Here is a 23,269-nt window from a genome sequence, read left to right as displayed (position 1 = left end):
TCAGACAGTGCAGCTGCAGCCAGAGGAGGATGCACAAGTGAAGACTGTGTTTTTGGGATGGCACTCGTACTGGCCATCTGCCCAGCGTGGTAATTTCAGGGGCTACTTTGTATATGGTTTGACTTGCTTACAGATACCTAAAAATGTGAGAGTGACTGAGCTTGAGGACTGAGTGATCCCTGACCCTGATTCTGGTCAGGCTTACAGGTTATTTAAAAGACAGGTCATGCCTTTCTCCAGCTTTCACTCCTGGAAATGCCTATGTAGAAGTCACTATGTAGCTGAGATGTTCTAGAAAGAGAGTCACTAACATCCTACAGTCAGTTTTACCCTGATGTAGCACTGATTTTCTTTATTTCTAATGTCAGAGACTATAACTATACTGTGCTATGCCTTTCTCACCAGTGGACGGTAAGTGGGCCATGTGGAGCAGCTGGAGTGCCTGCACCGTGTCCTGTGGAGGAGGCAGCAGGCAGAGAACACGCCACTGCTCAGACCCAGCCCCACAGTTTGGGGGTCACAAATGTGAAGGAAACGACATACAAATTGATTTTTGCAACAGTGATCCTTGTCCGAGTAAGTGCTTTAGGTTAGGCCTAGCTTATCCACTTACTGGGTTTGTATGTATGCACGAGAGGAAGGAAGCCCTCTACAAATCACACACTCCCACAAAAATTAGGGGGTCTGAACACAGGCAAGTGATATTAGGTGCCTGGCAAGAGTGAAAGTATCTCTTCATCAATCGGCGTGACTGGGACATTTTAAACATTAACTATTAGGAGCACAAGCCAGTAGCAGCTGGTGCATAAGGTCCTGCTGGACTGTCAGAGGTCACGCACCTCTCTAAAGTTACAACTGTCCAGTCAGAAAGTACTGCAAAGTGAATCTCCCTGTATCTTACAGTAGAGTGTAGTCACTCATTTGGTTAATAATATGTGCTGCATACTTTCCTACGAATGACGACGTTCTGGAGTTGGTTAATATACTCTGAGAAATTGCTGAATGCTGGACAAGATAACTTTCTTAGATCTTTAATTGTCTGGGTTTTTTATTTTTATTTTTGGAAAAGAAATTTAAAAGTTACTGTCCAATAGGTATATATTCCTAGCTTGACTGTCTGGTTTTAAGTATCTGTTATTAAGAGGAAGACAGATAAAATCTGACTTATTGTTACAGTTCATGGCAACTGGGGCCCATGGAGTAGTTGGGGAACTTGTAGTCGAACGTGCAACGGAGGCCAGATGAGGCGATACCGGACCTGTGACAATCCTCACCCTGCCAGTGGTGGAAGGGCATGTGCAGGGGCTGACATGCAGATCCAGAGATGCAGCACTGAACTGTGCCCCGGTGAGTGCTCAGACTAACAGAGAAATTAAATCCAGCTTTCCCTGGAAGACTTCAGGGTATACATAACATATGTAAGATTTTCATATTATGAAAGGAATGTAGAACGTTCCTGTAATTACTTACAGTTTCATACAATCTAATAATCCACTCTCACTTTTTTCTTTAAATGACTGTCACCTTAACAAGGATTTCCCCCTTCACATGTTAGATTTTCCCAAAATGAGGTGGAATAATTCAAAACAGGAAATAGCATACGAAAATCTCTCCTACACCTAGCAATTCTACTTAGTTTTTTACAGTAAATACAGTTTATGAGGCTCCCAGTGAACTCTTGTAATGTATTCCAGGAGCAGAGAAGAATGCTCAGCTCAAATGCTTTAAATAAAACGACAATCAAAGCAGTTAATTGATTCATGGACAATACATAACTAAGGGGCAATCAATGAACTTACACATTCAGGATCAATATCAGCAATACAGGAGATAAACCACAATGCTAGACACTTACTAAACACCTACAAATTTCTAAACACCCTTCTATAACTCATCCTAGAAAGGGATTATTATTATATTATTATTAATTCTGATATAATAATTTTAAAAAAATATTAAAATCCTCCTCTATGCACACCCCTTTCCATGCCCTCCTCCTGTGGAAGATGCAGGAGCTCCAACTTTATGCGTACCTGTACCACATTCAACACCCTGCTGACCCACACACTGGTGACAAAGCCCCCGATGAGGCCACATCCACACACCTGAGGTGTGGACCTCTGCTTTTTGCACCCCATATCATCAACCCCCACTAGCTGGATACCAGCTGCTCGTGGCGCATGAGGATAATTCTCCATTTGGTCTCGATGGAGGTTGCAGTGCCAAGCCCAGTCTGATTGTTCCTTGTTTACCCTCCTCTTGCTTGGCTTTATCTTCCCCAATCGCAAATTTTCTTGCTGCTTTTGTACTTTTCAGTTCCCTCGTTACTGTTATTTTGGCTAATGGTTGTCTTAAGCAAACTTTTTTCATTGTTACTTTCCTCTTATCATTGCCAGTTTTGGGCAAATGTCAGATCAGGCATTTCCAGATACTATGTTCACACAGTGTACAGTCATGTTCCTATCGTATCATCTGTTGCTATCGAGGCCATACTACCAAGAGGAGGCTGTGCAAACTCCTGCACACATGTACTTCAAGCCAAATCTAATTGACCTCTTGTGAGTGTTTGGATAGATAGAACATGTGTTCTTTATTTGCAAGATTTATGGTTTGTTTGGTTTCCGTCAATTTTATACCCATGCAACCTCAGATATTTTCTTTGTAGGAGTAAAAGCGCTCAAAGCTCTAAACAGCTAGGTTGTCTTTCCAGTGACAGGCTACCAAAAACTATGACAGGAGAGTCTGAATATTGACTTCAATACAGTACAAACTGGTTTGCGATGGATCTGCATACATACAACAATGTTTTTCAGTTTTGAAATCGGCTGCCTTGTAGCCTGATACTTTCAGGGAACAGATGCAGAGACTGGCAGGAGGTATCTTTGCAGAACTTCCTGGGGAGAGCAGCAGGCAGAAGTCAGGCAGCAGTTGGTCGTATATCTCTTCTCCCCATAGAGCGATGTATAGGCAGCCACCCAAAGCCAACCTGAGCTCACTATCTGCACAGCAGACCTCTCTGTATGCAGGCCTAGGGGAGGACTTGCATGATTGTGCGGAGGGACACATGTAGTTGACACTACAAAGCTTCCCTGGCCAGCCATGAAGTGGTAACTCTTCAACATGACATAGGGAAGAATTTGACCCAGCTCTTGCTAAATCTCCAACCATTGTACTGGAAACATCCCCTGGAGGAGACTCCTTGTCTCCAATACAGCTGATATACAAACAAAATTTTAAAGGTGGTGTGCTTTTGAAGGGAGAAGTGTTCACGCCTGCCCATTATGGTGTTTTTGTCATCCTTTGAGCTATTTCTTTTCTCTATTACATTGGTTCCATCAAGAAGGAATGACACAAAAGCATCACCGATGCAGCCTGAAACATTTAAAATGAAAAGTTGCTTTCTTCATTCTTTCTTTCTTCAGTGGATGGAAACTGGGGGCAGTGGCAAACATGGAGCCAATGCTCTGCTTCTTGTGGAGGAGGAGAGCAGACCCGAATACGCCTGTGCAGCAATCCAGCCCCATTAAATCGTGGACGTCCTTGTCCTGGAGACTCCTCCCAAATATCCAGGTGTAATACCCAAGCATGTCCTGGTGAGTTAACTTACAGTCTGCACACAATGACAATATGGTGAAAGTCTGTGGCACTCCTAATTTGACTGGTACTCTCCTGTGTCTTGGCCAGTTGACCAAGTAATTTAATTTTTTTGGCTTAAATCTCCCCTGCAACTTTAGCTGGATAAATTTTTTGTTAACCTGTTACATAGCATTAGAGTATACTGTTAAACAATTGTTGCTTTTCAGACAGAGGTGATTCCCATATTACTGTGCATATATCTCAGACCACATACACAGCATCCTGTTATTTGCTTTACTCTTGCAAATAATGTAGTAATATATGCAGAAATATCTTTACTTCTTAAAATGCTGGACAATATTTCTGAATTTTCTCTCCCCCAAAATATCAGACAGCCGAGTTTTCACATGGGCCATTTTTTTTCTTTCCTCCCTTTGCTCCCCTGCATAGGTGGGCCTTCACGTGCCAAAGGCAGCATCATTGGAAATATTAATGGTATTGAATTTGGAATCGCTTTCCTGAATGCCACAGTAACAGACAGCCCTGACTCTGAAACTAGAGTAATACAAGCAAAGATTACAAACATCCCTTGGAGCCTTGGTAGGCTTTTTATTACTTTTTATCACCTTTTTCCTTGAGCCAGGCTGAATTCTGTGCAACGTCGGTTTTCACCACTTCATTTCATTAAGTGTCACTGATGAAACTGATGTAAACTTTTCATAGACAGAGAGAGGAAAAGGGAATCTTCAATATTTACTTCTACTACATTAATATTTGTAAAATGATTCCTCTGATTATACCGATACATATTTTTTTTTTCTGGTTTAAATCTTAAGGGTTACACTAGTTTTAGGTCTTCATATTCAACTCCTACTGACGTGGGTCACATGATGTTAGGAAAAAAGCTCTCAAATGTTACGCCACATTTCTTTCAGGTCCAGGGATGAGAGAGCTTGTTTCTATACTTAGCCCAGTTTATTGGACGACTGCAAAAGAAATTGGAGAAGCAATGAATGGGTTTACGCTCACTGATGCAGTCTTCAAGAGAGAAACTCAAGTGGAGTTTGCAACTGGTTAGTTACCTGTGATATATCATCTCTTTCTGTTTCCAAGAAGCTTGATAGATACTGCATTTCTTAAAAAATAGCACATAACTGTTGCTGAATTTTGAGTCTTGTGCTTACACCAATATTTTCTGAATGACTATGGCTTTCTGAGGCTTAAATACAGCTTTTGGAGCTGTAATTTGAAACATGTAATGTTTTTTATTATAGGCATGGTATGCCTTATAAAAAATATGAGTATAAAATAACTGGTCAAGGGATCCCAATTCAGCTACTGTGTGGCTAACGTGAGTCTCTGGTTAGGATGTTTTATAAAGTGATGTGCTCTCAAAATTCATAGGTGAGATTCTGCGAATGACTCATATTGGCCGGGGGTTGGATCCAGACGGAGCCTTGCTGCTGGATGTTGTTGTGAGTGGCCACGTGCTGCAGCTCCAGTCAGTAGCTGATGTTAATGTGAAGGTAAAGCTGCTCGAGATACCACCCCCTTCTCTAATTGATACATACTTCCTCTCTCATCTATATTAAAGCAGTAGGCACTAAGTCCTGAAAACTGTTTTACTGTATGTAACTTACTTTGTGCCTGGTTTAATTGACAGATGTTAACATTGCCTTGGAAAACAAAAAGTTGTCCTCAGGAAGGCAGTATTGGTCACTCAAGATTTTTAGATGTTAGAAGGTAGTATTGGGAAGTGTCTTTGGGGCTAGTTATCGCAGGCAGGCATGTCAGGTGTTGCTTTCAATAGAGCTATAAAGGTGCATCTTAAACCTGTCTTGACTTTTTGGCTTCCCTGAGGATGACACCAGCTCTTTTATACCATGGCGCCTTGCAAAAATTTCTGAATATTACTGATGATTGTTTGCAGCTAAAATTATACATAGTCTGGCAGAGAAACATTCCTGTGGCTGATATAGTTGCAAAGACAGGATTAACAGATTCTGAATCAATTACATCACAGGGTATTTTATGTGTTCTTATCATGCACGCTGTCATGATGCTGTTAATGATGTGCATCAAAACTTTGTCTTGTGGAGAGATCTATTATGGCAAACAGTCCTATTATGCAATTCATCTGAAAACTGAGGGCAGTTTGTGTGATCGTATGGCAAAAGGTTATAATCTTGCTACTGAATTGCCCTACCTATTGTTTCTAGGAGATATTCTCTACTGCTCCTAGTAAGATAGCTTCTATCGCTGACCTTGTACTCCTGATAGAAAGATGGAGTTCAAAGGAACTGTTTTTCTTTTTGGTTTGGTTAAGACATGAAAAACGTTTTGCTTAATATAATATGTGGTATTAAAGTTTTGGTTTAAAACCAGGTGCTTGATAATTGGTTTTACTGTAAAAGAAAGAACATTCTTCAAAGTTGTTTCTATAAAGGTGGTAATTAGTTAGTGGTAGGTAACCAGTGAAAATGTTCTAATGTATTAATCCCACAGTACAATAAATACATATGAAGTTCTTGATATTTTGATACACCGTAATATGTAACATGTCCAATATTTATACCTTTTTTTCAGTGGCAGAATTTTTCTCTACTGATTGTTTATTTAGCACATGTTGTCAGCATCTGACTTAGGATACAAAAAAAATATTTAGACCTGAAAAGATTGTTATTGAACATAAGATCATTTTCAGGTTTTTTTTTGAAATGATCAGCTGTGGCCCCCATCATCAGGATGCTCAGTACCACAGCCTGTTTCTTATTTAAAGAAATATACCAGATGCTGTTAAGATTCAACAGTTAAAATAAGAGTAAAAAAGGCATGTGTTGTGTGAAATACAACTTGTTCAGCTGTTAAGAAAAAACCCTTTCTCGCAATACATCTCATACCACTTTAAAATATGAAGACCACAGTGGTGTTGGCTGTACTCAGTGGCTGATGCCTGAATCTTGCTGTTTCAGGATTACACAGAAGACTATATTCAAACTGGCCCTGGGCAACTGTATGCCAGTTCTACTCGTCTCTTCACTATAGATGGAGTTAGTGTTCCCTATACATGGAACCACACTATCACCTATGATTACACTAAAGGAAAGATGCCTTTCTTGGTGGAAACACTCCATGCTTCCTCTATTACAACAGAGTACAACCCACTGGAAGAAACTGTGGCTTTTAAAATCCATGCTTCCATTGCAAAAGGTATTGTTCTAATCTTTCACAAAACTAAAACAATGGAAAAATAATATCCTGTCTTTCTAGAATTCATTACCTATATTCTCAAAAGCTGGTTATGGCCTTGAAAGAGGAAATGCTGTGAAACTTGGGTAACTTTTTTGTAGATCCTGGGACCTACATGTCTTGTTAATATACCCATAGACTAATATGTAAAAGCTGTTGCAGTTTGCACTTACTCTTCACCTGTAGTTCTCATTGATGATGTACGTCTGCATTGGCTGACACTGCTAATAGCATCACCCGTAGCTTCAGATAGTCAACCTAAAATATTTCTCCATTTCCTTGCATGTACCTTTCGTTCTCTAAAATGAAATTACCGTCGCTTTTGTGTGGGGTCAGGTGTTGGTGGGTTTTTCTGTTTGGGTTTGGTTTTGCATAGCTATTAAGAAAAAGGATTGTGTATTTTCTTCTCACAGCAAAAACCACGTAAATGTAAGTAACGAGGTGGAAGAACATTCAAAATTCAGCACTAAAATGGGTAAAATGTCCTAAGTCATTCCTCAGATTGAACTTCTCTGGAATTATTTGGCATATACAGAAAATATGATGCTGAGCTGCAGCTTGAAAACTTTACTGGTACTTTATGGATATATTTTTTTTTAAGGCCAGATATGAATGGTGCACAGTTCTGCAGCGCTGTGTAGACACATGCTTATGTACGGTCTGTAAATCTGGTGAGTCCTAAGACAGAGGTGGCAAACTAGTAGCTCCATCATCTGTTGTACTGTGTCTTAGCATTGCTAACTGCTGGCTTTTGTTAACCTTTTCCCCAAGTGATCTTAAGGAACAGGGCATATATTTGTGTAAGCAGGTATTCCTCTGAGAAGTCATAATTAGTTAGCAGAATGTCCTGTTATCTTTTTAAATACTATTTGGGCTTTTTTTACACAGTAAGGCTTAACATGATCTTTCAAATGAAGTAACTCAGGTTTGAAAGTAAATGAAACAGTGGGATTGCCTATCTCAGTCTTTCTTTTCAATAACAACATTCTAAATGAAGTAAATAATGATTTTCCCACTTGCCAGACTATGAACTCATTGTGCAATTTGAAAACCAAGTAAGATTTTTTTTTTCCATTTTAAAAAGAGGTCTGATAAAAAGAAGTCTCCAGATCAAGTTATGCCCTTGCATAAATCTGGCCAAGCCTTTACTGAACTTGCATTTATTTCCTCCAATAATTAATATACTGCTTTTTTTAAAATTTCAGATTTATTGAATCAATTTTCAAGCAGCAAAATACATGTGGTCTTTGAGCAGTCTCTACCAGACTTTACCACTACAGTTCATAGTACGCACTTGTGTTCTTCTACAGTGACTTCGCACAATCTATGACATGGTGCTTTGGTTTGGGTTTATTTCCCTCCTTTTACGTGAAGTGAAACTGAATGGTCTTTATTCTTTTAATAATGAAAACTTTATGGAGGAACTTTGCAGGATGTATTAGGCTGGGATGCAACTTGCAGCCACTCTGAGGAAAACCCCCCACCCGTTTAATGTTTTTCAAAACAGCAAAAATCATGTACTACTGACTTTTAGTGCCCAAGTGGAAAAACCACTAAAGTCTGGATTTTAAAAGTTTCTATTCTAGTGTCCAAGTATAATAAATCTTTTATAAATAGCTAGGCTGCAATTCTTAATGTTAAAGGGTTTTTTAAAAGTAATAAAATGGCCATATATTCATCCACAAGTAACATATGCTTCCTTTACCATACAGGAGATCGTAGCAATCAGTGCCCTGCTGGGTTTGGTTTGGACTCAACTGGGCCTTACTGTTCAGGTAATGATGTGACAAGGGTAGTGTGTAATCATAGACTCATAGAATGGTTTGGGATGGAAGGGACCTTTAAAGATCATCCAGTTCCCAGCCCCCTGCCATGGGCAGGGACACCTTCCACTAGATCAGGTTGCTCAAAGCCCCGTCCAACCTGATCTTGAACGCTTCTAATGATGGGGCATCCACAGCTTCTCTGGGCAACCTGTTCCAGTGTCTCACCACCCTCATCATAAAAAAAATTATTCTTTATTTCCAATCTAAATCTACCCTCTTTTAGTTTAAAGCCACTACCCCTTGTCCTGGCCCTTTACATGCCCTGGTAAAAAGTCTCTCCATCTTTCTTATAAGACCTCTTTATTGAAAGGCCGCAATAAGGTCTCCCCAGAGCCTTCTTTTCCCCAGGCTGAACAACTCCAACTCTCTTAGCCTTTCTCTATAGCAGAGGTGTTCCAGCCCTCTGACTATTTCCATGGCCTTCCTTTGGACCTGCTCTAGGAGGTCCATGTCTGTCTTGTGCTGGGGGCCCCAGAGCTGGATGCAGTACTCAACCACCAGAATCTACATCACCTTTATCTAGAGTTTCAAAGCATGCAGTACGTACTTCAAAAAGTGTAAGTTACCATCGATAAAAGGGTGTGGATCCAAAGGCAGATGAATACTTCACTTCTGTACTCATCTAGAATATAAGTGCCCAGACAGCTTTTCATCAGTACCTCAGATACAACTGGAGGACATTGAGCCACAGTATCTGCTGAGCCTGCAAAGGAAACGTGATCTGTGTGGAGGGAAGGACGAGTGTTGGCAACCTACACAACAGCCCACAAGTTCCTGCTTGGGGGATGGAGGTGAAGAGACAGTTATGAGCATTTTAGCTGTCTCCTCTAGATGACTGAGTCATATTTGTTTTAGGGAACAATCATGTGATATACTTTTGTGGACTTATTTCATTACCCCTTGAAAGCTTATAAATCAAGGAAATTAATACAAGAAACAAACACTAAACCATCCAAAAGGTTTAAAACCAGGAAAACTGAAAATAAGGTCACTAAAACAATTTTCCACTTGCAGTATCGTCTGTAAAACATTACTAGTTCTAAAACTTTAATATGGAACATGTCATAATCTTTGCACGTGTATCTAGGAAATCTTAAGTCTAACACTGAAACCCATCTGTTCTGTTGTAAAGAGATTCTCTGGAAAAGATTGTATCAAACATTCATTACTGTGGTAGTGACCCAGTCCTGCAGAGCTAATGAAAGATTCCAGCAAGCCGTGTTAGTGTAGGTTTGGTAACCATAAAAATAAGAGTGAAGAATGCCCTGCTGAACCGTTTCTATGAAGCTGCTCTGTTGCTAGATCTAGTTTTGCCCTGTGGGCTCTACCAGACATTTACCTCTTATAAAGGGTTTGTTTGGTATAGTTTCTTGTAAAGTCTTGTGAAGTCTCACTGGTTTTTCAAATGTTTCCTTGTTCCAGACGAAGATGAATGTGCTGTGCGAAATCCTTGTTCCCATACCTGTCATAACACCATGGGATCTTACTACTGCTCCTGTCCAAAAGGCCTCACTATCTCTGCGGATGGTAGAACGTGTCAGGGTAAGATAAGTATTGCTGTGGACAGGTTGGATACAAAAAGCCCCACGGCACTTAAATCGCTAGGGAAATGTTCTGTTCGGGCTGGGCCATTTTCTCATCATAAGAATTTAATTTATTGGTGGTATTCTAATTATTTCATATCTGAATATATTTGCAATCAAGTGTTTCATAGTTGATCATGTTCAAGACTGCTTAATCTGTGTTGCATTTTGTCATAGTGAGGTTTACAGCTTGTTTTAATTATAGATATTGATGAGTGTGCGTTAGGTGGACATACCTGCCATGCTGGCCAGGACTGTGAAAACATCATTGGCTCATACCGCTGCGTGGTTAGATGTGGGAACGGCTTTAGGAGGACAGCTGATGGATTTAGCTGCCAAGGTATGGAGAAGTCTTTGGGTTTTGGTGTTAGCTTTCATAAACTTAAAATGCTGTCTTTCACACAATTGAAAGTAACTTTTTAAAAGATGCATCTCCAAATACGTTGTCTATAAATTTTCATTATTAAGGTTGTGGTTTTTTGGGGTTGGTTTTGGAGTTTTTTTTGTGGTTTTGTGGTTTTTTTGTGTGGTGGTTTTTTTTTGCTGTAGGGGTTTTTTTTGGTGGTTTTTTTGGTTTGTGTTTTTGGTTTTTTGTGGGTTTTTTGGTTTTTTTTGAAACCTTTTGCTTTTTCCATCTTTAAAATCCTATCAGGGAATAACCTAACATTCTTGCTTTTGTGTCCCATGTGCATTTTCTTTTAAAAAGAAGTGAGAGAAGTAAACACTTCTGAACATACCTCAACAGTGTAATAATTAGAGCTCAAAGCAGAGTCCAAAATGTTGACTCAACTGAAACGCTGTTCAGGTAAATGATGACAAGGCAATTCACAGCTATGGTATCAAGGATTTGTATTGTTCAACAGATGTTAATGAGTGTCAAGAGTCCAACTCCTGTCAACAGCGTTGCTTCAATACTATAGGAAGTTTCCGCTGTGGTTGTGATCCAGGATACCAGCTAAAGGGCAGAAAATGCATGGGTATGAATGAATTTTTGAATGTTAATTCCCTCTTTCCCAATGGACATAGTTCAACATTTATTTGTTGCTATATTTCTTGTTGGAAACCTTTATGAAGGAAAATCCTACTATGGATGACATACTTAGTATGTATTTCTGAATTTGTTTGTAAAGCAGTACTAAAAGCCAGAGGAAGTGGAAATTGGGCTGACTGATAAATGTGCACGAAATGCATTCAAATGCATGTACACAGCATAATTACAGCTGGATTATTCTGCTCTTTAGGAATTGAGCAAAAGGAAGCAAGTTCATTTCCATTCTTGGTTTTTTGTTTTTTTTTTAAATAAGATGTAAATGAGTGCAGGCAGAATGTATGCAGGCCTGATCAACTTTGCAAAAACACCCGTGGTGGCTATAAGTGCATTGATCTGTGTCCCAATGGAATGACCAAAGCAGAAAATGGAACTTGTATTGGTGAGTAGAAGTGTTAATGTATTGTGCAATGATGGTAAACACAGGGACAACAATGCATTATTAAAAAAAAAAAATCTTGGAGATAGTCCATCTCCAGTTATTAAGATTTGCACGTTAAGGCACTAACTTTTTTTCATTTATGGAAACATACATATTTAACTTTTTTGTAGTTGGTATTAAAAGAATAGATGTGTCCTTGCCACTTCTAGTTTTCCATTGCTCTTAAGAAAGAACAGTAAGGTTTTCCTCAGCATCTTTTCTGCATTGTCACCTTAAATTCTACAGATTGTTCATTGACTGAAATGTTTTGTCCCATGTGTGAATGCTTTCTTAAGAGTTTGTCTCAGGAGCTCTGAATCAAGATAACAGGTCCTTGCTGCTTATCAGGGATGCCTTTAATCATAACACATGTTATATGTAGTACCAAATCTTTTTTTCTAGTGGGATATGATGGGAAGATGGATTATGTCTCTTTGGAGAGTAGCTGATCACATTGGAAACCTCAATGAAAAGTTTTGAAAATTAACGGGAAAAGTGTGTGTAAATGCAATACGGTTGAAAAATTTATCTGTGTATCTGCTCAAAATCTGCTTTCAGATTGTGAAACACAGATTGTGATTTGTAACACAAACTGTTACAGAGTAATGCCTAATCATGGCACCAGGTAAGACAAGTGTACGTTCAGAGGCCAAATCTATCTAGAGGGCCAAATTCACTTGTGGCTTAACTGCATTTCTTCTACATTAAGAAGTTTGAAGCTGTAAGAAGTTCCAAGAAAAATCTGACTGCTTCCCCTTGCCTTGTCGCTTGCAGACATTGATGAATGCCGGGATGGAACCCACCAGTGCCGCTATAACCAGATTTGTGAGAACACACGAGGAAGTTACCGTTGTGTGTGTCCAAGAGGATATCGGTCCCAGGGAGTTGGAAGACCTTGTGTGGGTAAGCTGTCCAATCACATTAGTATCACATATTTTCTGCTGCTGCTTTTGGCTGGGCTTTCTGCTGTGACATATCCGACAACGCTATCCCATTTGAAGACTATGCTATGTAGACAAATTTGCTTTGAAGTTCAAAATTATCCATCTAAAACAAAGTGTCCCATTCAAAACAAATAGTCAAAACTAAATTATTCCAAACGGAGATTGTTATAGGTCCATACTTTGAAAACAAAGTGTACAAGGGTCTCGGAGCACTGATGGATGGATGTGGCAAGCTACCACTCCACAAGAGGCTTAATTTATAAAAGTCAGGTCAGATTTGTTAGTTGATTGGACAGTGAAATGTGCCTTGCTATAGCCTGGACTGGATTGATTCCCACCTGAAGGCAGCCAAGCAGGGAGTGGTGTGGATTCCCCTAAAGGAGAACGCCCAAAGGAAGTGTGTTGCAAGAGGCACGATGCACCCAGAACTCGCCTCTGCAAGTGAACAGCACAAACGCACTTACCCACCCGCTAGAATTGTGAAGGGTGTTCCCCATATGGGTAGAGCGGAAGAAGCTGATACGCATTTATCACTCAACGCTCCCCTTTCTGGTTTGGGTGGATCACAGCAGGGAAGGAAGATTCCTGTCAGTCCCAGGAATGCTGACCATGTAGTTACTCCCCTATGCTATCTACATAGAACCTTTTGGCATAAAAATGTGCAGAGCTTTCTCCCACGCATACATGCATAGCATTTGAAGGATGTTCTCATAGCTCTAACGTGGATAGCAAGAGAGTTTAATGTATGGTGTCAGTGCAAGTGCATAAAACACTTCCCCTGGCATTTAATAGACCTCAGGATGGCACTAAGGATCATTTAGATTCACCCTTTCTGTATTTATGTAGAATATTTAACATATAATAGCTGATCCACCCTGATGATAATGATTTATGAATGTTGGTATATGACACTAAGTGAAGTTGGTTTCAGTTGCTCTCATGTACCATATCAGAGAAGCATTCCTCCATGATGAGTTCTTCAAGATTAACTTTCATAAGTGATAAATAGCTGCTTTGGAGAACAGGATTTTTTTTTTTTTTTCCTTTTTAAACAGCCTAAGATTTTGGACTACCAAAAGCCAGGAATGTTTTTGGGTTTTTTTGAGAGAGATTAAAACAATAAGAAACTGTTTGGCTGTAGACCAACACGTTACTTCCACCAGCTGCCTCTCTACTGAAATAAAATCAATCCCAGACTCCTTAACATATATTAAAACCATTTAAATTTCTGACAGTAATAAGCTAGATAAAGTCTAGCGCTACAGATTTTCACAAAACACCAGCAGCTGCTCTAAAGCTGTCTTCTGACCAAGGAGCATTGAAAGCTCCCTCTTAAAGTAAAGTATGACCTTTATGCACCTTTGAATTTTTATCTGCTTAAAAATATATTTAAAATGTAGACGCATCAAAGATACTAGTTCACATGTGTCAATAAAAAATCAGTTTTTATTGTTAATGTTTCCAGTGAGCACAGGGAAGAGTTGAAAAGTAAGTAGGGCCCCAGACTGAAACAAGAATTGAACCTGGTTCCTACCTGTGCCACTCTTACCCTGTGTAAAGTCCTTTGTGCCACAATTCCCTGTCCGTTAGATGGGGATAAGATGCCTATTTGTCAGCACAACACCCATAGATATATGCATGCCCATTTAAGTAAATTACAATATTTCTGTGAACTATGTTGGATCTCAACATGCCGTATCGTAGATGGAAGGGCATTATCAAAAGCTGTTTTAAAGCATTTTGCATATATCACGTGCAAGGCTATCTAGAATTTAAAATCAAATATTCTTCAAGTTAAAGAATGCATGAGAATTTAGCTATTTCAGTTTCAAAGTTACTTCACCTTGTTCTTGTAAATATTTAATACTCATAGTGCATAATCAAAGGGATACTGTCCAGTGGAGACTTAGGCTTACCAGTCAGTCAGCGATCACTTCTCACAGGGATGCCTATGGTATAAATGCAAGTGACTTGCTGCCTTCAATTTTGCTTGTATTGCACAGGATGATCCTATGAAATAAATTGCTTGAATTTTCACCTGTTTTCTTTCCTTATTTCTCTGATAATCTTATATTGCTTATCCACAACTTGTTCCAAGGACATTGGTGGTTGTAAAAAGATGTTAGTGCACATACCTATTGTCTATTTTATGCAGGTAAAGAATGTTAAACCCAGCAATTAGAAAATAGTTGAGCGCTAAGGAAATAACGAGTTTCAGTATTCTTTTACATGTATATGAGTAATAGGTCTTTCATCTTCAGCATGCAATGAAGGAATATAAACTTAAAATTGTACCAGTTGTTGCTGTATTAAAAATGAAGTTCTCTTGTTTAAAACACCTGACAATATTACCTTAATGATATTTCAGCTAATATATAAAGTTTCAGTTATGTGTTTGTGAAATAACAATTGGAAAATACTGCAATACTCTGCAATAACTATCCCTGGATTTCCAACTCTCAAAACATTTAATTATTAAAACCCCAAGAAATTCTTTGAAACTTTAAAATATATGAAGTATTAAACACTTAATAAAAATGTAATCTGATATTCTACTACGTTTCTGAACAGTATTACTTTTTAAATACCATTACCATGCATTTGTGTCTTGGAGGGTTACAAACTATGCTCAAAATACTGTGTTCAGAGGGAACCAAAATGAAACTGTAATAACGCTAGCTTAATGGCATTTTTACAATAATGATTTAAAGAATACACACTAATGTGTATTCATATTTCCACTAATATGAAATAGTTAAACCCTTATTGAATCACCATTAAGATAATCTTTAAATTCTAGTAAAAAAAGGTTTATATGTCATTATAGATTATGTTGTTATGAATGTTAATATCAGGTTATTAATTTCTGGTCATTGCGGAGTTGCACATTCCTGTTTGGAATTAGCAGATTTTTGTCTTTTTCTAGTAAAGAATGAATGTAAGTTTGAAAAGGAATACTGTATATGTCAAATTTTCAGCTGGGCCTGAAGAAACTCGATGAAAATTTTATAAAACTTCTTTCTGGTAGCGCAGGAGAGACTGTGGGGGAAGGCCTGGTCCTACAGCATCCAAGAGCACTCATATTTACTTTATTTTGTGTGAAGGACACTCATCATGTTATATCCTTAAACCCTTTACCATACTTTGTATGCTCACTACTCTGTTTTGATTTAACGATGGATATTTACTGCTAGGGTGGTCAAATTACTTTGGATTACAATTTAAAGGAAAACAACTTAAAAAAAAAAGCATTCCTTATGAAAAAAAAATCTATTTTTTAATTGTACAGAAGTGAATTAATATTTACTGTTAAGTCTCCAACCTTTCATAGCTGGAATGACCAATAACAACATGAAAGGTTAGAACATACCTGACCTCCTTCCCTGCAGGAAGAGACCTATTTTTCCCCTGACGCAGGGTACAATAACCGTATCGGAGCTTTTGAGCTTCCCGCAGTGCCAGTTTCAATGAATTTCTAATGCTGTACTTCTCAAGAATGCTCCGTGTTAAGTATCCTCCTTTAAAGAAGAGCCTGACAGCTTCTCCCACCCATCTGTGGAGCACTTAAGAAAAAAAAATAATTACTGAAGTAGTAGTGAGCAGCTCAGGCTGAAACGATGAACAGCGTGGGTCCTAAGGGCCACTTATTTCTCAGAGTGCATCTTTTCTGGTAACCAGCAGGAACCACAGCTGGCAGCTTTCAGGCTATCACATGGCTCTGCTTCTGCAAAAGCAGGGGAACAGACTTGGATCCCTGTTTTATAGCCACGCCTTACCTTCAGTAACACTCGAGGCAAGAGTTTCAGCAGCGTTCTTGTCCTACGTGAGCACAGTCTTATGTCACAAGCAGCCTTACAGGAAGAATAAAGGTATATTACTGTACAGGATAGAATAACCTTCCTGCTTGGCATTGTGTTCTCCATATTTTACTGCCTTCAAGATCTCACTTTTATGTCTTCAGTTTGTTCCACAGGCTGAGATAAGTATATATGTATATATATATATATACATATAGTTATGTGTTGTTGTTTGTTTGTTTTTTCTCCTTTTCACATGGTTTGTTGCTCTGGATCATGTCACATGAGCAGACATTAATGAATGTGAACAAGTGCCTAAACCCTGTGCATTTCAATGCACCAACACCCCCGGCAGCTTCAAGTGTATCTGTCCACCTGGACAACATTTATTAGGTGATGGGAAATCTTGCGCTGGATTGGAGAGATTGCCAAATTATGGTGCCTATTACAATAGCTATAGCTATGCTCAATTCTCCCCTGTGAGAGACAACTATCAACCTCAACAATATTACAGGCACTCCTCAAATCTCTACAGCTCCTTCTCAGAGTATAGAAACAGCAGAATACCTTTCTCCAGGACTAGAAGGAACATTAGAGAAACTTGTCCTGAAGGCTATGAGGCAAGAAAATACAGATGTGTAGGTAAATGTCAGTCATATCTATGCAATTCTCTTGTTTTGGTCCTTATTCTTAGGTTACTGTTTCATATATACCAGGGGCTGATGATTTGCGGTGCTGTGGTTTTTTTCATATTACCCTGATAAATATTCAGAGAGTTCTGCATGTTCTTGTCTCCTGAGCACGTTGTAGCAAAAATGTTTTCAAACCTCCTCCTTGTAACCTCTTGTTTTAATTGTGTTGCTTATTGTGTGTTTGCAAATTATTTCCCTCTGTTATTCTCTTTCTTCTGATGATGGTAGCTCACCTTTGTGAATTTTCTCACACTTCAAAAAACACCAGTAGACCCAATCTAGTCCTGGGGATGTTGCTTATGCCAGACTCCCACTGATGGTAGTAATAATCTGGTTCAAAAAGGTTTTGAATAAAGATTTTAGAATTGAGCACACTAGGGCCAATGCCAGCACTGCTACAGGACGGTTAGTCACTGCCATACGGGCAATATAAGCAGAAGCTTTTAAATTTTCTGTAGATATGATATATAGTGGGTTGCAATGTAATTCACTGAGTGTGGAGAGATTGATTATAAGTAAACAAATAGGGGGTTTGTCATAAGTTGTGACAATGACAGCACTGCCATTTCTTTTTCTGTGATGAGGAGAGCAGGGTAGTTATAGTAACTGGTAAGCTGTGCCCCAGGTTTTTTTTAAAGAGCCTCAGAGCACACTCTAAGACTGACAGGAAACAAAGGTATTTGGCACCTCTAACTATCAAGCGTTTAGCTCACTTCCTCCCTACCCCGTGAGCTTTTCTGAGGTTTTTCAGTGAAATGGTGCTGGTTTTACAAGTACTGAAAATTTAATTCAGCTCCTCGTGAAAGTCAAAAAGAACAGCAGCCTGTACTGCTCATTGACTGATTTGCACTAAATGTGAAGAAACGAAGAAGTTAAAAACACCCCCACACTATTGCTCAAAAGTTAGAAATGTCAGGTTTTTGTCATGTGGCAGTAGTTGGTGTCTGTGGATCTAGACCCTCTAACTGCTGGTCTAGAGCCAGAAAATGGGTGCTCACACCTAGCCTCCCTTGAGCATGTTCCCCTCCCTGCCCTGGAAAGCTGGACAGACCTGGGCAGGAGAGGGGCCACTGCTGCGCTGTGAGCCAGGGCTCGTCTTGTCTTTCAGGTGGGATCACCAGACTTGATGCTTTACACAAAGGACAGATGGGGATACAAAAAAAGGAGTTCATCTTTTGAAATATGCTTCTCTTAAGCCAGATTTTGCCAACTTAACTCACATTTTGAGTATCTTAAGAAAAAAAAAATTATTCAGTTAAGTTATTTTGTGATAATACTGCTGAATTCAGGACTAAGGGTACTGCAGTCTAGGCCTTACTAGAGCTTGTCCCAGTGTGTTTAACATAGCAGGTTGTGGTGTGTTAGCTATGTGCCTCAACCTAGCATATATGCCAGTGGCACTTCACAGGAGGCACAATATCCTTCCAGGATAAATACAGTGATCTACAGCTAGATTCTAGCAACCAGAATTATTGCTAGAATTATATAGCAATATATAATGTTGAAAAATATGAATATAATTTTATTAATAAAAATTATAGATAGGCCTTGTATTTACATTATAAAGACATTTCAGTAGTCATATATGTGCAGTTTGTTATGGGTATGGCAGTTTAATTGAAAGACCTAGGAATATAGCTACCACTGATGAAAGGGTTAAGCTAAAATGTATGATCTTCACCTCAGCTTCCAGTTTGAACTAATTAATATTCTTGTACTTCTGTTTCATTGGAATTACCATCTAAATTTAAAAATTACTGTTTAATATGAAAAATACACCCAAATGATGCTTTTTTTAAAGAAAGTTCTTTCAATGGACAACCATCAGGATTTGATAACAGCATACTGTAAATGTCTACTGTCACATCTGTTTCCCTTCTGTGTTTGCATTTTTATCTAATGCAACCCCTGTAAATCAGACAAAGAGAGGGGAGGCAAAGACCTTCCTTCCACTGTTTTAATCATGCAAGTCTTAAGTCTTGCATGAGAGTAACTTGAGTAGGATCTCTATTGCTCTCCTGAATTAGGCAGATGTTTCAAAAGAAATTATTATTATTATTATATATGATCTGTGTCTAAATCACACTGGTCTGCTTTGAGAATTTTACATAAAGTAGTCTGGTACTTCTATTTTTGAGAGGGAGATTAAAAAAAACAGTTAAGAGCATTTATTGATAGTCTTCCCAGATACTGAGCTTAATTCATCCCCATGGCATGAGGAAGATCAGTTTGGAAGGAAAACAGCTTTGCCTGAGGAGGGATTAACTGTAAGAACAACTCCCCCACTGTCAAGGCTTCCTCTGACAAGATAACTAATCTGGGCGTTTCCTAACCATATTGCCTAAAACCTTATTATCAGGCAGCTCACCTTGCTTTTTGGGGCAAGACTGTGTTTGTATAACCTTGTCGATGTATACAGATTGCACGTCCCCCTTTCTTCCCAGAACTCTGTATCAGGACTGGTCTCTCCAGCTAGAATACATATTATGGCTGCCATCAAAAGAGGTGAGGACTTTAATTATTAAAAAGTTTTAAGGAATGGCACGGGTAAGGTGTGAAAGGACTTGCTAGTCTTAGACGTTTCAACCCCATGAGAAAACAAGATCCACACAACTTCCACCAACTCTGTCCATATGCTTATATATAAATAGGACAAAAAATACCTCGGTTCAATACCAGGTTCAAATAATGCTGATGTGTACGTGTTCATGTTTCTTTCCACAGACATAGATGAATGTGAAACCAGAGATACCTGTCAGCATGAATGCAGAAACACCCTAGGAAGTTACCAGTGTACTTGTCCATCTGGTTATCGCCTTATGCCCAATGGCAAAACCTGTCAAGGTACGGGGATCCCTTTGAGTGTTCAGAAATATATTTGTAAATAAATAAGATACAAATCATGTTTGATACAAATCATGTTCAATACATGTATAAGCCACCTCTTTGAATTTGCTATATGAGATTCGGCATTCAAAATTTCAAGTCTCAGAAGTTTTTATATTTCACATTTTAATGCTTCATAAAACACCAGCAAATTAGACAATTGCAACTTCTTATTCTCTGAAGTTTCCTCAGGTGACCTTACGTTACACATTTGACTCCAGGCAAGTAGACAGCAGCTCTAGGGTCAAACCCAATATAATGGGTCAAAAAAAAAAAAAAAGGTACTGTCAGATATTCTGATCCACAAAAAAACCCATAAAAAATGAACAAATTAGTCTCTGTTGACAGCTATGGTTTATGGTGGATCGTGGCTGTAGGGCAGCTCTAGCACAATACGCCATCCTGCACAGTAATAAAATGCCAACAATAATAAATGCACGTTATTGAAACTCCTGGCTCCAGTGTCTCAAACAGCAAGACTGGATCCTGAAAGATTTCACTGTGTGCAGAGGTGCAGTCTGCTCAGCCTTTACTGACCCAGCCAGTTTTTAACCCTTAATTTCTTCTACCAGCAATTGATCATTTGCATGTTTTTTACATTCAGATATTGATGAGTGCCTTGAACAGAACATTAATTGTGGATCAAATCAGATGTGTTTCAACATGAGAGGAAGCTACCAATGCATAGACACACCTTGTCCACCAAACTATCAGCGAGAGCCTCTTTCTGGGTACGTTTTATTTTCAGCCCCTTTTCACCCATTCCAAGCTCGGATCCGTAACCTGTATTCGTCAGAAGAAACTTTATCTAAGTTTGACTGACACCAGTAAAGCTCATACTAGCAAAAGGTAAAACATTGACATTTGAGATGATCATCGGTTTTGCGAGCAGCAGTATTCCATGTTTCCCCTGCAGCAGAACCGTAAAGCAGTGGCCACAGGCTGGCTGGCTCTCGGTATCCATGCAGCATTTTACTATTAGTTTAAAAGGAAATAGCACCAGAATGTTCCTTTACTAAATGAACCCTGGCGGGCAGCACGCTGTGCTTCTTTCTGCTGATGCAGTGTCATTCATTTGTCACTTATGGGGCTGCCTTTGCATCTAAGTTTTCTGACTTACTTCTCTAAAGGCCTAACTTGCCATCAATTTCAAAGCAATTAAAATACTCTTTTAGTCATGAAAATAATGCTACAGTTCATGGTAAGTTTTGTTGTTTTTAAGTTACTCTATTTCCCTGTTCTGGAAAAAACACACTAATTTCTTTTAATCTTTTAATATACTCAAGGAAATAGCTTGTTTCATGGTCAGAAACCATCTTTTGTGATCAAACTGAACTGGAATGACAAGTTGAAATGGATAATGTTCTTTGACCTGTGTTAGTACTGACAAGCAGGGCTAACGGATATGTCCTATTTTGACTTTTGATTTGTAGAAGTAAAATTTACTTTGCCTTTCTTCATTCCAAATTCTTTATTTTATGATCTAACACACAGACACCTCAAATGCAGCTGCCTGGTACGCTTTAAACTAACCTTTCCAACTCTAATGTTTAAGAGTAAGGTAACTAAAACATATACCATTGACTTCAATGACAAATATTGTATTCAATATCTTTACATTTCCTCTTGGCATTTTCTGAGATGATCCTGTTGAGGGAAAATGGGACATTAAACTGGGCTGCAACTTTAAAGGAACAATGGATAAAGAGTGCATGAGCATATTATCGTTATAGAGAAATTTAAATTACACAACAGGGTAAACAGGGGAAGAATTTATCCTTTAAGACCTATTGCAGCACTTACGATATCATGCCTTCTCCCTGGGCTAAAGTGCTCTGCTTATTCCTAGGTTCTGTCTGAAAAACTGCCCGGCCAATGACTTGGAGTGTGATCTGAGTACCTACGCCTTGGAATATAAACTCCTTTCCCTCCCTTTCGGCATAGCTGCCGGTCAGGATTTAATCCGGCTGGTTGCTTATACTCATGATCAAGTCATGCACCCGAGGACAACTTTCTTAATGGCAGACGAGGACCCAGCAATCCCATTTGCCCTGAGAGATGAGAACTTGAAAGGAGTCGTGTTCACCACCCGACCGCTGCGAGAGCCAAAGACTTACCGCATGGGAGTCAGAGCCTTATCCTACAGCGTCGATGGAAATATTGAGTATCGGACAACTTTCATTGTTTATATAGCTGTGTCAGCCTACCCCTATTAAACACCCAAACTACTTGACAGTAATCACAGTATTTTAACCACATTTTTAAATGCCAGTGGGTATTACCACTTCCAGACTGACTCTACTGCCTGCCAAACAGTTGTGAATCATGTAACTTGAAAATGGTGCTATGCTCTTTTCTTTTTCCCTCTTTCCCTGAGGCTGCCTATCCAGTCCCATTATTCCAATTCAAGAGGAAAATCCATGGCTCTGAGGACCTGTTACCACTTGCTTTATTTATTACACTGGAGTAGTCATTTTCCACAGTTTGTTCTGAAAACCAGCAGAAAAAGCAAAGTATGAGTTGAAGTATGTGGTCAAAGCAGTAAGCAAGGAGCAGCCTCTGTTGAAAGCAACTAAAGACAAGCCTAACCAGAAGAAAAAAAAATGTAATTTCAAGTGGTCTACATATTTTAAAGGTTGCTAAGTGTTTTACAATTTTATATCTATTAGATTTTTTTTCTTATCAAATACCTGATAGAACTAGGGCTGTAATATACTACATCGTGTGTTAAAAAAACCCAAATACCACTGTACCTAATGCTTGCAAATGCTGAAACAAATGATATTAAAGTTTGTTTTCAGCTAAAGAATCTACAGTAGAATTTGGAACAATTTTATATCTATTAGATTTTTTTTCTTATCAAATACCTGATAGAACTAGGGCTGTAATATACTACATCGTGTGTTAAAAAAACCCAAATACCACTGTACCTAATGCTTGCAAATGCTGAAACAAATGATATTAAAGTTTGTTTTCAGCTAAAGAATCTACAGTAGAATTTGGAACTGGTACATTTGATTAAAATACTCTTTTAGTCATGAAAATAATGCTACAGTTCATGGTAAGTTTTGTTGTTTTTAAGTTACTCTATTTCCCTGTTCTGGAAAAAACACACTAATTTCTTTTAATCTTTTAATATACTCAAGGAAATAGCTTGTTTCATGGTCAGAAACCATCTTTTGTGATCAAACTGAACTGGAATGACAAGTTGAAATGGATAATGTTCTTTGACCTGTGTTAGTACTGA

The 23,269-nt window shown here is 38.8% G+C and overlaps 1 protein-coding gene across 1 annotated transcript in view; it reads left to right on the top strand.

The window, feature by feature from the left end:
• Nucleotides 1–22,720, top strand: part of HMCN1 (hemicentin 1) — a 209,654-nt gene extending 186,934 nt beyond the window's left edge. Inside the window, exons 92-108 of the mRNA XM_009275892.2 lie at nt 406–576; nt 1,177–1,347; nt 3,423–3,593; nt 4,027–4,176; nt 4,512–4,649; nt 4,981–5,102; nt 6,549–6,786; nt 8,538–8,600; nt 10,074–10,193; nt 10,440–10,574; nt 11,098–11,211; nt 11,539–11,664; nt 12,478–12,606; nt 16,736–17,086; nt 19,861–19,980; nt 20,627–20,753; nt 21,872–22,720. Coding sequence (XP_009274167.1) covers nt 406–576; nt 1,177–1,347; nt 3,423–3,593; nt 4,027–4,176; nt 4,512–4,649; nt 4,981–5,102; nt 6,549–6,786; nt 8,538–8,600; nt 10,074–10,193; nt 10,440–10,574; nt 11,098–11,211; nt 11,539–11,664; nt 12,478–12,606; nt 16,736–17,086; nt 19,861–19,980; nt 20,627–20,753; nt 21,872–22,238 — 2,813 coding nt within the window. The 3' untranslated portion in view covers nt 22,239–22,720. The remainder of the gene's footprint in view (nt 1–405; nt 577–1,176; nt 1,348–3,422; nt 3,594–4,026; nt 4,177–4,511; nt 4,650–4,980; nt 5,103–6,548; nt 6,787–8,537; nt 8,601–10,073; nt 10,194–10,439; nt 10,575–11,097; nt 11,212–11,538; nt 11,665–12,477; nt 12,607–16,735; nt 17,087–19,860; nt 19,981–20,626; nt 20,754–21,871) is intronic.
• The last annotated feature ends 549 nt before the right edge of the window (nt 22,721–23,269 follow it).

This window comes from Aptenodytes forsteri, unplaced genomic scaffold, assembly GCF_000699145.1.
Source record: "Aptenodytes forsteri isolate BGI_AS27 unplaced genomic scaffold, ASM69914v1 Scaffold289, whole genome shotgun sequence".
In the NCBI taxonomy this organism is placed as follows: domain Eukaryota; kingdom Metazoa; phylum Chordata; class Aves; order Sphenisciformes; family Spheniscidae; genus Aptenodytes; species Aptenodytes forsteri.
Note: the sequence above shows the minus strand (reverse complement) of the source record. Positions and strands in the feature narration are given on the sequence as shown.